The 14489-nt window shown below is 37.0% G+C and overlaps 1 protein-coding gene across 1 annotated transcript in view; it reads right to left on the bottom strand.

Annotated features, from left to right (window-relative positions):
* Positions 1 to 1235: 1235 nt before the first annotated feature.
* Positions 1236 to 14489, bottom strand: part of LOC120518049 (metalloproteinase inhibitor 2) — a 53362-nt gene continuing 40108 nt past the window's right edge. The window contains exons 2-5 of the mRNA XM_039740607.1: positions 9064 to 9164; positions 6480 to 6588; positions 5306 to 5430; positions 1236 to 5129 (exon numbers count right to left, since the gene is read on the bottom strand). Coding sequence (XP_039596541.1) covers positions 4932 to 5129; positions 5306 to 5430; positions 6480 to 6588; positions 9064 to 9164 — 533 coding nt within the window. The 3' untranslated portion in view covers positions 1236 to 4931. The remainder of the gene's footprint in view (positions 5130 to 5305; positions 5431 to 6479; positions 6589 to 9063; positions 9165 to 14489) is intronic.

Consider the following 14489-nt stretch of genomic DNA (forward strand, 5'->3'; position numbering starts at 1 on the left):
GCATGTCTTTGGACGAGGGAGGAAACCCATGCGAACACAGAGAGAGCATGCAAACTCCACACAGGGAGTACCCAGAATGTGAGCCTTGGTCTCCTTGTTGCGAGGCAACAACAACATCACCGTGCCACTGTGTCGGCCTACAGAAAACGGTAAGAAATGGAAAGTAAACATTATATAACAAGTGAATATAAAAAATTAACAACAGGTTGAAGCAAATACTACATAACATTTAAAGTACAGCTATCCAGGGATGAGGAGTCAGTACTCAAAACCTTCAACTCAGACTCCTCAGTTTATGGTACCACTGACTCCGACGCCACTCTTTGTAATTAGACTCTTATGTTTCTATGGTGATTGAAAGCACACGGCATATAAGATACGAGGCACTTCATCATTAGGAAACTTTTTTGCATCCTAAACTGTTAAAGTTTGGGTTTAAAGGCTGTAGCAATGCCACTGTGGCTTTTTTATATTATTTATCATAAAATACTTGAAACAATTAAAAAGAGGCTGTAATTTTACCAAAAGGCTAGAAGAAAAATTGTTCAATTGGATTTTTATAAAGGCGGCACGGTGGTGCAGTGGTAGCGCTGCTGCCTCGCAGTTAGGAGACCCGGGTTTGCTTCCCAGGTCCTCCTTGCGTGGAGTTTGCATGTTCTCCCCGTGTCTGTGTGGGTTTTCCCCTGGGTACTCCAGTTTCCTCCCACAGTCCAAAGACATGCAGGTTTGGTGGACTGGTGATTCTAAATTGTCCCTGGTGTGAGGGTGTGTGTGTCCTGAGGTGGGTTGGTGCCCTGCCCGGGATTGGTTCCTGCCTTCCTACCCCCGTGACCCTGTGCTTGGATTCAACAGGTTAGAAGATGGATGGATGAATTTTTATAAGTGAAATTGTAAATTTTAACACATTATATTACCATTTACATTAGTCAGAGTCAGTACATTTTTACTGACTCCAACTCCTGTAACTCAATAACTGTTTGCGACTTCAACTCAACAGCCCTGTAGCTATGAAAACCTTATTTAAGTTCCATCCATTTTCAGCATCTGGTTTATCTAGTTGTGGGTCACAGGCAGCTGAAGCCAATCTGAGCAGCTTTGGGTACACTCAGCACAGATCCACAATTCAACAGTCTTGCAGTCACAATTAGCCTAATATCCCAATAAGTCATTCATGAAAATCTAAATGTATTTATTCAAGAATATGAAGAATTTTCAAACAACCACTAGAAACAAAACTGAGTCTAAACTTTTATTTGATAATACTGTATATTATATCCATTGACTGAATGTCCACATGAATATACAAAGCATCAAAGACATGCACAGTCTGGTTTTCATTATACAACAAACTTTCATGTGTTTCCAGCACAAGAAGTCTCAGACTTAACTTTCAGCAAACATTTGAAAAAGACAAAAAACAATTAACAATACAAAATATGTAAAATAAAAAAAAAAAAAAAAAACACAAAACCACACAGATCATCCAGACTTTAAATTATGATAGCATTACAAAGGACATTTAATACTAGAAAAGCAGAGTACAAAAAAGAATGTAAACTTCTTTATTACAGGAAGGAACAAAAGAAGTTGGCCGCTTTATGCAGGGCCTGAATATATGATAAACACTGGAACACCATCAAGGACTAGTTGTGTGAACGTTTAGAGGCTACAACTTTATGTTAAAGCAAGTCAGGAAGCAACAGTGCATGTGAATCTCAATCTCCACAGTAATCAATCCGAGGCTATCCTGCCCACTGACACTTAAGGAAAACGTAACTGCAGTTATGAAATACCTTTTTACCATTATGTGACAACACCAAGGGCCCTGCTCCAAGGCTAAAATAATTACATGTATCATTTTCAAATAGAAACTTACAGTGATGGGGTCAATATAGACAGAAAATACGTAAAATGTATGTTAAACAAGTAAATTAAAAGGTGAATGTGTTTGCCCAATTTCCATCCCATTATACTTTATATGGTGTGGCATTACCTAAATTACTGTTCTTAACCTGAACTCTGTGTTGCATTCAGCATACATAGCAGTACTCTAAATGGCCAACACGTGTACAGTAAGTGCTTGGGCAGTTTCCTTAATTGAAATTGTGAATAACCTACTGCATGACAACCAGAGTCACCAGATTATGGGAAGCACAAGTCTTCTATCTCATCTCATTTCATTTCCTGAAACACAGAAACTCTAGCTGTGTTGCATTATAAGGAGGAAATCAGAAGGCACTTATGATTGATAAAACACAGATTTCAAAATTATGCAGGAAAATGTTACTGTTTAGCTATTTGTATACCTACATCATGACTAAAGGTCATGAGGGCTCCAATTTGCTAACACTCCCTCTCACCACTTCACTCCCTAATAACTAATGCGTGGTTAGCATACTGGCGCAACATGGCTTCCCTCACATCACCCAGGTGGATGCTGTACATTGGTGGTGGTTGAAGTGGCTTTCCCCTCTCTGTAAAGCACGGAGTGTTTTGAAAAGCGCTATATAAATGCAATGTCCTCTTCTTCTCCTTCTAAAAACAGCCTTGTCCTAGCATGCTAGCATAACCCACACAGAACAAAGCAAGATAAGGATACCAGCAGCCGTAATCTGCACCTGCCTGCTTGGTAATGCCAGTGAAACCATGCTGGTTACTGAGTTAGGAGAAAAATGAAAAAGGATCCACTTCCTTGGTTGTAAAAAAGAAAATGTGTAGGAAATGATACTTCAAAATCTAAAAAAAATAATACTGTATCACCATCACTTACTTGTAACAATTACCAAGCATGTCATCTTTTATCTAACCTGTAATTCACAATGCACTGCTTGCTGCATTAAACTGGATATAAAAAACAAAAAACAACAACAGTGGAAAGTTGCAAGAATTTGAAATCTGGAGAAGCAAATTTAAAACATTTGAAGAATTTAAAGCGAGAGAAGACGCAACAATATACATGGCAAGGATTCAATCCTCTTCTGAACACATTCGTCTTTAGACCAAATGCTTTTGTTGCAGGGTTTCTGCGAGAAGTGCAAATCTAAATTTAAAACAGAAGTCTTGAAAACATTTAAAATATATTAAACAGCAATAATTCAACTGAGCAATAAGCCTAAATGACAAGTGTAAGCTTGGGGCTACAGTGAACAGACAGGAAGAATGCTGTGGATATGCAGCACTGGAACAGAAATATAAAACAGACATCAAAGGCAAGCTTGACTGTTATATCATCATCTCATAGACTGGTCAGGTGAGACATCAGGAACCCACTAGATTAAGAATGTAGAAAAAAAAGTTTAATCTGGCACTGAAAAGTGGCAGTCTAACTCTTTAGACAGGACTGGATTTGTGGATAAAAAATTCTATAAAAAGCTAAAAAAAAACAAGTAACGTATTGCTAATTGAGATGAGCTGGCACAACGTAAGGTTCTGTGACATTCATAAACATCAAAAATTAGATTCCATTGAGTAAATGTGCACCTTTCCTTCATGAGGAATAACTAAACCTGCGCATCCAAATTTTCTGTTCTCTATGTCCATATCAAAACCATGACGTGCTATTGATTTGTTTTATTACCATGCAGATGAACACATCTAGTTCACAGCCTCCAAATCTTCTGTAAAATGAAATGTCTGAAAAATATGTAGAATTTTCTGGTTGCAACTACCTGTTTTCTACTAAAGGATGGAAAACCAAAAAAAAAATGAGTGTTTTAAGAAGTTATTAATCTGAGGAACATTATCTAGTGGAACACAAATCACCATAAACAATATGTATCTACCAACAGGTTAAAAAAAAAAGAAATTAAGTATTGCATTTTGTATAGAAGGTGAAATGAGGAGATTTAGTTGCAATTGCTTTTATTTCCACATGCTGTAACTCATTGTGGTTCCTTAACATATTCTGTACCCTTTGTGAATTACATTTTTATTTGTGAAAACATTAGAATGTCATGCATATTTTCTGATTATCAGCTTAATATACTCCATGTTAATTTTTGGCCACTTGTACAATTTTCCTAGATCTTTTCGGTTTTTTTCCCCTTATCCCAAATAATGAAAAATATATAATATACAAACTGAATTAGTAGTATAACGGAAGACATCTTTGTGTTCTTATTGGGACAGTATGCACAGCTTGTGATCTACAACAAATAACTGGCATGTAAATGAGGCACTCGAACATTCTAATAAACAAACAAAATGGCAGTCATGCTCTGAACGTTAGGAAACCTCCTGTGAGGAGAATGAGTCAAAGTAAGCTGGTCACTGTGACAATATTTGGCAACATTGCTTATTTTCATTTGCATTATTTAATTTCTAAGAAAAAAAGCTTTGTATTTCCTCAATGGCTTTAATAAAGCTTGCACAAAGATATAGTATTTTATGGCACTACTGTATCTATATATATATTTCCAATAACTTCATTACTTTCATTTTTTTATAACTGACTTAGCTGACAAAGTAATATAATCTACCATAAGACAAGTCCTACTAAAGCTTTGGCACAAAATTCCTTTAGCTCAATAATTGATGTCCCATGACAAACAAATTTGGGATAGAATTTCCCTACAACAATATTTTGCTAATGTAATAAGTTATAAAAAGATCGAATGTGAAGTAATTATGCCATAGTATGATGACTGGAACATAGAGCCTATTTAGTAATCCGTCAACAGGAATAAAATAAACGTATAAATGAACTGTATTCATTTTATAACATTTACATATAAATAAATGTTAAGAGCTTAAGGGGCAGAAAAGTGCTCTCTTTACAGGATTGGCCCTCATATTTTGCCACGCTTTACCGCAGCAGGGAAATGACATCATCACTAGACCAGTCTATTATATTTTTCTGTATACACTTTTTTTCATTGAATCATTTTGGAGTTGCAGGCATTTCTATACGGTGGCTGGCAGAGTATGCTAGTTTAAGGATCCTCAATGTCTAGGAACTCCTTCTTTGGTGGGGCAACCCCACGGTACCATGCACATGATCCATCACTTCTCTTTATACAAGCATAGTGTTTGGCCTGACGACCATTGATATTCTTCTCCGTCACCCAATCTGTCCACAGGCATTCATCTGGGGCTGTGATCACACAAGGGATGGATGGACAGCGAGAAATCTGAAACAAGGCAATGACAATTATTGGCATTGTGCAGAGCTCAAAAAACAACTGTCAAGGGTAACATTTTCAAAACATCATTGCCAAGTCTAAAATTGCAGGTAACTGTGAATGTCCCAGTTACCCAAATCAATAACTAAGAATAAGTGACAAAAGCCATTCTGCTTGTGTCTTACCTTGCACTCACAACCCATCTGGTAGCGCTGATTTAAGCTCTTTTTCTGGGTAGCAGTCAGAGAATCCCAAGGGACAATGAAGTCACATAAAGTCACATGCATTTTGCCATCACTTTCTAACTTTCCTGCAAATTACACAAAACTAATTGTTAAAAAATAATCATCTCTGAAAAGGCACATTGAATACTTCAAAATATCTATGGTAGCATATCTTTTTGCTTTTTCATATTAGTAAACATAAGAAAATTTCAGAATACTGTACATGTTTAACACTAACAGGGATCACAGACTGTATGTCATGATCTTAAGAAAGGTTTAAATACATTATTTATTCAAATGTTGGCTATATCACATTTTGATGACACTGTGGCATATTGTGCTTTGTTATCCATAAATTTTGTGAATCTGCTTCCACTTCTGGGTTACAGGAATGGGAATTTCAGTGCCAGGCATACTCATTCACATCTCCACAATGATACATAACAGGTCAGTTTAGATATGCTAAACCATACAAATGAATTCAATTTATTATTATATAGTGGTCCTCACTGAGCATAGGTACAAAGACCACTAAATATATCTGAAACTGTCATTCAATAAGATAAAAGTTATTAAACTATACCATATTTACATATAAAACCATACAATTAAAATTAAATAAACAGTAAAACAGCAATAAATGTCAATGATTAATTAGCCTAATGTTGCCTTTTTAAGATGTGGGGGGAACTGTGTTACTAGACTAAACAACAGCGATTACCTCCACAGTACTATGTTTTCATTTAAAAACAGCATTTTTAAACATAAAAAATCACCCTCCACACTAATGTGTTCACATTGTTTACAAAAGTATCTTTCTCAGCATTAAACTGATCGAAAAGGCATATGACAAAGCCATTCACCTACACTTGGCATGCGTGCATTGGTGGAAAAATGATTGATGGGATAGTAACACTGCCAGCCACAGGAATATCACAAAACTGTAGTGACCAGTAAATTATTTGCCTTCTGTCCATTTCTTAACAAATAACACTAACCCATGCATAATCCTAACACTATTGTTTGCCAAAATACAATAGCTGCATTACTGTTGCTGTGATATAACATTTCCCATTAATGTCTTAATAAAACAATTTATCTTTGCACAGTTTAACCTATTACACGAACTGCTCACCTGCAATGAGGTATTCCTTTTTACCATTGGTCTCCAGTGTCACACCGCATACTGCAGAAGAAGGTGCTGTGAATAGAGCCTCAATATCCTTGTTAGGGCCCTTGAACATCTAAGCAAAGAAGAACAGAAAAGTAAAAATGAATTCAATATTTTTATGTTTTGGATAAACACAGCATCATAGTTATCACCACAGACCCTTATTTGTATTTACATTGGCATCTATTTGCCTGGACATGTACAGTAGCTGGTTGACATGGGTGCAGAGGCATGAATAAACAGCTATGCAAAGTCTTCATTGGAATGCACTGTGAGAGATTATAGCACTTGTCAGGGATGCCAGGGGCGACGACCTGGCTGGGATGCCGTGAAGGACCAGAAGAGGTCGTGTGCCCATCTGGGATCACGTGGGGGCTGCCACCCTGGTTGCTTTGGGGGCCATGGGTTGAGGGCTTGGAAGCCCAACCCTGTAGGGGCCTGTGGTCACCACCAGGGGGCGCCCCGATGCCTTGGGAGCCCTGGACCTCAGCACTTCCGGCACACACCAGGAAGTGCTGGGGGGAAGAGAAGCAGGGACACCCGGAATGCTTCCTGGAGTACAGCCGGCACTTCAGCCACACAGGGGCGTGTCGGCAGGTGATTGTCGGGGAGCACCTGGAGCATATCCGGGTGAGGATAAAAGGGGCAGCCTCCCTTCATTCGAGGCTGGAGTCGGGTGGAAGCAGGACGAAGCAGAAGAGAGTGTGGAGGCGGCCCGAAGAAGAAGGCATTATGTGGCCTGGACTTTGTGGGGTTTGTGTATGCACTGACTTTGGACTTTGTAAATATTGTACATAAACGTGTGGTGGTGGTGGAAAACAACATGTCTGCCTGTCTGTGCCCGGGTTCCGTTCACACTTGTACTTGTACTTATACAAACAATAAGTACCAGAAAATATATGTAAATGAGCCACAGGACTAAGTAGTTACAAAAAACAGAAAAATAAAGAACAAGAGTTATTTCCGCCAAGAATCTGAACAAATAATTTCTGGCCAAGTCAACGTCAACTTCATGCCCTTATTGTGCATTATTAACTGTATTTACAGAATAAGAAACAGTCATATATGCTACTCAAAAGACATTTTAAATTAGTCCAGATAACAGGTTTCAATAAAAGTCTTACTGATATATTTCCTAGACATTTACCAATGAACTATAACTAAAACAAATCCTACTCATTTATTAAATTGTATTGAAACAAATCTGTGTAGTAAAGTAACAACTGTGTGTGGTCCTACTGCATCAATGTATCACTAAACATAAGTAAACTCAGCTAACTAGTTTTTAATACTGGAACTAAAAATAAAATCTTTAGCTCTATTCCGATAGGATTAATTTTACAGCAGGTGGTGGGGTAAAGTAATACTTCCCAGAGGACCTCTGTCACTTTAAAGCTTGCTTCAGATGTTTTTATAACAGGAGATGGTATAAAGTCAGTGATTTGCCAGCGGTGCTTTACTTTACTCTGTACCAGAATTTCCATTTCCTTTAGTTAATATTTGTGTATTGTCAGTTTGGACCACATTAGCAATCCTTATTTATAAGAACAATGTGTCCATTTGCAACCACTTGCTTTATATATAAACTGCTCAAAAAAACTAAAGGAACACTTTGAAAACATATCAGAACTCAATGGGGAAAAAAATCATACTGGATATCTCTACTGGTATGGACTGGGTAATGTATTAGGAAAGAAAGGATGCCACATCGTTTGATGGAAATTAAAATTCTCAACCTACAGATGGCTGAATTTAAAGGCACCCTGAAAATCAAAGTGAAAAAATGATGAGGCAGGATAGTCAATTTTGCTGAAATTTCATTGCTGTGACTCAAAATCTCAGTAGTTTGTATGACCCTCAAGTGCTTGTATGCATGACAGACAACCCCAGGTCTGGTGGTATGGTATGCATGCTCCTAATGAGACGACAGATGGTGTCCTGGGGGATCTCCTCCCAGATCTAGACCAGGGCATCACTGAGCTCCTGGACAGTCTGAGGTGCAACCTGGCCGTGTCCGATGGACCCAAACATAATGTGCCAGAGGTGTTCTATTGGATTTAGGTCAGGCAAGCGTGGGGGCCAGTCAATGGTATCGACTCCTTCATCAGCTCAAACTGATTAACAAGCCCCTCTGCTACTTAACTGACCAGATCAATAGCCCACAAGTTTCACTGACTTGATGCTATACTCTGATTAAAAAGTGTTCCTTTAATTTTTTTGAGTAGTATATATTGTGTATATTTGAGTGCCAATGGACCTCCAAGTACACTAATATTTTTTTTTCTCCACTTCAGGCACTATTATATGCCATGGTGGTCAGTGTTGCTCTCTCAAAGGAAGATTTGACTTTTGCTACCAACTCGTCACAAAAACTACCTGTGGAACATTAATTAAATGTGTATAATACATAGAAAGAAATAGTTGTTGAATAAATCTAACTATTATAATCACTTTTTTTTTTTTAACGTTTGAATTATCCAATACACAATATTCAAAATGTCCACCTCAACTACTTATCATGGCAATATCCTGAAATGTCAATATTTACCTTAATTTGCTTGATCTCATACTGGATTCTCTTAATGGGATTGCCGTAGATGTCATTACCAGAATCTGTCTCTTTTCCAGCTACAACTTTAGCTCTTATCACTATAAGACATAAAAAATACCAATTAAAATATTTTAATCAGTCACTTACATAGTTCCTGTCATTGAGTGGAACATCACAAGGTGCTTTACAAAGCAAATAATATAATTCAAAACTGAAACACCACACAGAAATAAACCACCTAAATAACAAAAATAAAAAAATACAAGAATTGATTAGTAAATTGTAAAATATGCAAAGAAGGAACAGAATCAGTGTTTTTAGAGATAAGAATGACCTAAGCAGTGAGCTCCAGCCTGCTATAAAGATAAATGAATGTTCATCGACACAAGTCCTTGAACCAGTGCCGGCTGGTGTCAGAGGATCCGACTACTTGGCTGGTTGATATGATTAAAGCAATGACGGCAGATATCTTGGCATGTTAAAATTAGTTGTTTTGAATAGTATACCAGCAGGATAATTTTGAACAATTTTTAAAGCAACAGTTCACATTTAATTGACTAAATAAAATCAGGCCTTGTTATCTGTATGGTAATAATAACATACCATATTTTTTATTTTTTAATCACACAATAAATCTGCATTCAGTCAGTGTTCACATTTCAAAGGTGTAAGTAGATAGATAGATAGATAGATAGATAGATAGATAGATAGATAGATAGATAGATAGATAGATAGATACTTTATTAATCCCAATGTTAAATTCACATAATTGATGTGACTGATACAAAAAACAATATTAAATTAAAGAGTAATAAAAATGCTGCTCCTCTGTCTGGAGATGATCCTGTTCAGTGGATTCAGTGGATTCTCCATGATTGACAGGAGCCTGCTCAGCGCCCATCGCTCTGCCACAGACGTTAAACTGTCCAGCTTCATTCCTACAATAGAGCCTGCCTTCCTCACCAGTTTGTCCAGGTGTGAGGCGTCCTTCTTCTTTATGCTGCCTCCCCAGCACACCACCGCGTAGAAGAGGGCACTCGCCACAACCGTCTGGTAGAACATCTGCAGCATCTTATTGCAAATGTTGAAAGACGCCAGCCTTCTAAGGAAGTATAGTCGGCTCTGACCTTTCTTACACAGAGCATCAGTACTGGCAGTCCAATTTATCATCCAGCTGCACTCCCAGGTATATATGTCTGTACCCTCTGTACACAGTCTCCTCTGATGATCACGAGGTCCGTGAGAGGCCTGGGCCTCCTAAAATCCACCACCAGTTCCTTGGTCTTGCTGGTGTTCAGGTGTAAGTGGTTTGAGTCGCACCATTTAACAAAGTCCTTGATTAGCTTCCTATACTCCTCCGCCTGCCCACTCCTTAAAAATTATGTTTATTGAATGCATTTGAAATTACAGAATAACAATGATCAACAGTTGTATATTATTTACTATAGTTATAAAATAAAGACCTTACCTTATTTTGTTTAAAGAGCAAATAGCAAAACATTTCCAAATTGGCTTAATCCAGTTGAGGGTTAAGCAGGATTAAAGCATTTTAGAAATAGTTGCAATAAAATATAAAAAGGTAAATTAACTGAAAAGCAGTTTTAACTGACAATATGAAAGTGTGCCATTGTGTTGGAAGCTAAAATTTTACTTTATTGACTGGGTGATAATATGCATACAGTTGACTATCACAAAAATGTCTGTTAATGTCTGGGTAATCTATGTAAGCTTGACTGCTTACTCATCCAGGACTCTATGTAGTGCCATGTACATAACAAAGTTGGACAGAGCAGGTGGGCCTCTACTGCATTTAAAAGTTAAACACAAGCTGGTCTAAGTTTATATGCATGTTTACATTGATTTGAATCCCAAGGATGCATTTTATGTTAGCTCACTACTGCTCAATGTGCTTTTTCAATAAAACATATGTATGAATAATATTTGAGCTATTGTGTACTACTATCATCTCAATCAGAATGACATTCTAGTCTCAGTAAGATAAAAATAAAATAAAATAAGAGCACACAGAAAGCTTCAGGCTAAATGTTGGGAATGGAAAAAATAAGCTATATCAAAGCAGCAATCTAGATGCTGGTATCTGACTGAAATTATGTTGTTTTAAGTTTAAAATTCACCTCTAGGAAAATGAACAAAGTAAAACAGCCAAGCACATTGTTCATTACATAAATCTCTTACATAGCTTATACATAGCTTGTAATTTTCTTCTTAGCTTAAAACATTTTTCTTTTGAGTTAATTATTTTTTTATGTTGGTTTTGAATTATGGAGAATTTGGTTTCACTTTGGTTGTATCCAATTCTAGCTATGCTACCTGTCTGATAGGTTGAAATTTAAGTAATCAACATAGATCTCAGAATTAAAAGTTGCAGTGCTGGGTGTCCCTTCATTAAAGCAACTCTAATGTTTTTGATGTGCCATCTATTGAATGCAAAGAGAAATAGCAACTGGACAGGCACACAGAGACACTTGTCCTTTTATTAAGGTGAATTCTGTTATTACTACTGTTCTATTAAATAATTTTTATAGAGTTTTTAATTTTTTACAATACTGTTTGAATTTTGTGTATATTGCACTCTGTGTCTTGGTTGCCATAAAAGCGATGGCTCATCTAGGGAGCATGCGCCAAAAGCCAAACCGTTGTCATGTCATCATACCAATGGTACTTAAGTCAGTTCTATACTAAGGACTTTTTCCCAGATGGTGAATTTATCAAAACATTAACTGAAGACATTTTTTCGCTTGTAAAAGTATTTAGGGCTAGACTTCTGCTTTCAGGTTTGATTAGCACTTAGGTTTAGAGTCATGTTCAATTTTCTTTCTGTCTGATCATTCACTTAGTTTTTCCAACTACGATTTTTGCATTTTCCATCTTCATGTCCTTTTTCTAAAATACTTCCTACTTAATCTTTTGTGGCGGAACACAAACAGGTATCAGTTTTTCAGATAACAAAGGCAAGGATGTAAATGACTTAATACTTCAGGAGAATGTGAAATTCTTAGATAACATTAAGAGATTCAGATTTAATTCAGATATAATTTTTATCAGAGCATGTTACGTTCACTTTATTTAAAAGGGTAGGTAGTGAAAATAATAACCCCATCATTTTCAGATTTTACTGTATAGTGTAAAAAATCTATGGCAAGTTAACTAATGGAAGCAAATTCTTATGTAAAGTCTTCCTAAGTTTCTAAACTAACAAGAAACAAAGAGATTTCTTGCTAATGCCATTCTCTTACTAAATGGAAGTGATTCAACAACTGCTCAGACTCCTTACAAAAGAGCCATTTGCCCACTTTACATGCACTTTTCATATCTAACATTACATCTGTTGTTGCTAGACAAATGGATAAACAATCCTTAAATTAGATGCAAGACACATTCCTCATTTCTGCATTTTGACCTCAGTCCCGATGATTTAAATTTTGTTTCCTTACCACCCAGTAACGGATGGATATTACTAATCAAAATGCTGCATGTAGCTGGGCAAACAGAATAAAACTGCAGATGTTTAGATGCCTGTTGCAAACACAGTAACAGGAGACTCTAAATTTAATGTGCTTAACTGCAGGTTGCAGAGTACCCAACCAAGTGGATAATTTAGTATGGCATGATGAGAGTATGTTTTTAAAGACTTCATTCATAGCAACTCGTAGAATCAGTTTTGATGGATACAAGTTCCTTTGCTTTCTTTGTGGCACATGCCATGCTCCCATGCGTGCCAATGATGATCTACCCTCAATGTCATATGTACAATCATACATGTAGTATGTCCAAAAATGTTATGGCAATTTTGGGCTGGGCAGATAATTAGCCACATTCACAGTGTGAAACTGCCCACTAGCAGAGGTAAGCTAAATGATGCCATTATAATAACAAAGGAATAATCCAAAATATGTCAGTAATTTTCCGTTGTCATTAACAAGAAAGGAAACAAGTTTTTGCTTGCTGGGATGAATGCTTATCAGTTGTAGCATAAAGCAGCTGCAGCTCAGAAATCTCAGGTGAACCAAAACAAGATCAGGAGCAGAACAACAGTTCTGGGTGCCAGGGCAGTGTTTAAAAATCAATCCTTAGTACAAATATCAATTAGTCCAAAAGCAGATAAGTCAGGGGAAAAATTGATCTTAAAGTGTGGTACTGTATAAAGGGGTGTATTAAATCATCAGCCTTCTTTTTCTTAAACTAGAGGGCTTTGCCCCCTGCTCGCTTCGCTCGCCAACCCTTGTGTTTGGTTTTCCGGATACACACTTTTAAGATTTTTTTTCTTTGAATTGTTGCTATTTCATTAGTTTAACTTTTATTTCAGAACTTCGGTAAAAACAAAATTTGAAATCTTTCGAGTCCCAACATGCTGAATCTTTTAAATGAGGTCCGTGAGACATGTGTTTAATGACTTTGTACCGTAATTCAGGGAAAGTTTCTCTGTTTGGAATTTCAGCACAGACAAAACGATCATCATCAGCAGTTAACTTTTTTTTTTGGCAAAGTAACCAATAAATGCATGTGAGGTAAACCCTGTTTTTGAAATTCTCTGACTTAAACTTCAAAACCTTACAATATTTACATACTTCTGACATATCACCTATGTCCATTTATTCGATCTCTATTTGCCTTTTCGTTATTTCTTCGAGTAATAATTTCTCTTTTTTTGCGCTAATGTGCAAAAAATTACTTTCTTTGTTTTGACACTTTCGTTTTTTTTCTGCTTTCATATTCTGTATCTTGCTCTGCACGTATATCGCGCCTACGTTTTTTTTTTTAGTCTTTTGAATTCCAGTTTTCATTATCTTTAACCTGCTCTGCATGTGTTTGGCCCCCTTGTTTTTTAACCTTTTTATGACATTTTAATTTGATTTCTACTCGTTGTCTTTTATTTCTGACCTTGCTTTGTCCTGCTTTTTTTTCAATGACAGTATTTTGAGATTTGTGTGTGTTAAAACAACTAACCTGTCCTTTACAACTGAATGTCTATTATTGGCTTCGACCAATACTTTTAAAAGAGATTCAAGCCAAAAGTTCTAAAGCAGACAAGCAGATGTTGCCCAGCATGCACTACTTTAGAGTGTAGTAGGTACACATGCAGAAATGGCAACTGGTGGTGTAAGCAAGCATGGATACTGTGTCCCTCATTCATAACGGGTGGCCCAGATGAATGTCAGAGGAGGATGCCTACAATAAAAGGAAAAAGTGGAAGTCTAATTGTCATCAATCAACACTCCCACCTGATGCTGGGCGGCAGATGATTTGGGATTGTGGAGTGTCTGACCCCACAGACTCCTAACAAGCCATAGACAGGAGGTAAGATTAAAGGACAATAACCCACTCTACCAATGGTCATACAGGCCCTAACATACAGTGAACAACTTGGTGCTCAAGCACAGATTCTGATCCTTTAGAGTAGG

The sequence above is a fragment of the Polypterus senegalus genome, chromosome 17 (genome assembly GCF_016835505.1).
Source record: "Polypterus senegalus isolate Bchr_013 chromosome 17, ASM1683550v1, whole genome shotgun sequence".
Lineage (NCBI taxonomy): Eukaryota > Metazoa > Chordata > Cladistia > Polypteriformes > Polypteridae > Polypterus > Polypterus senegalus.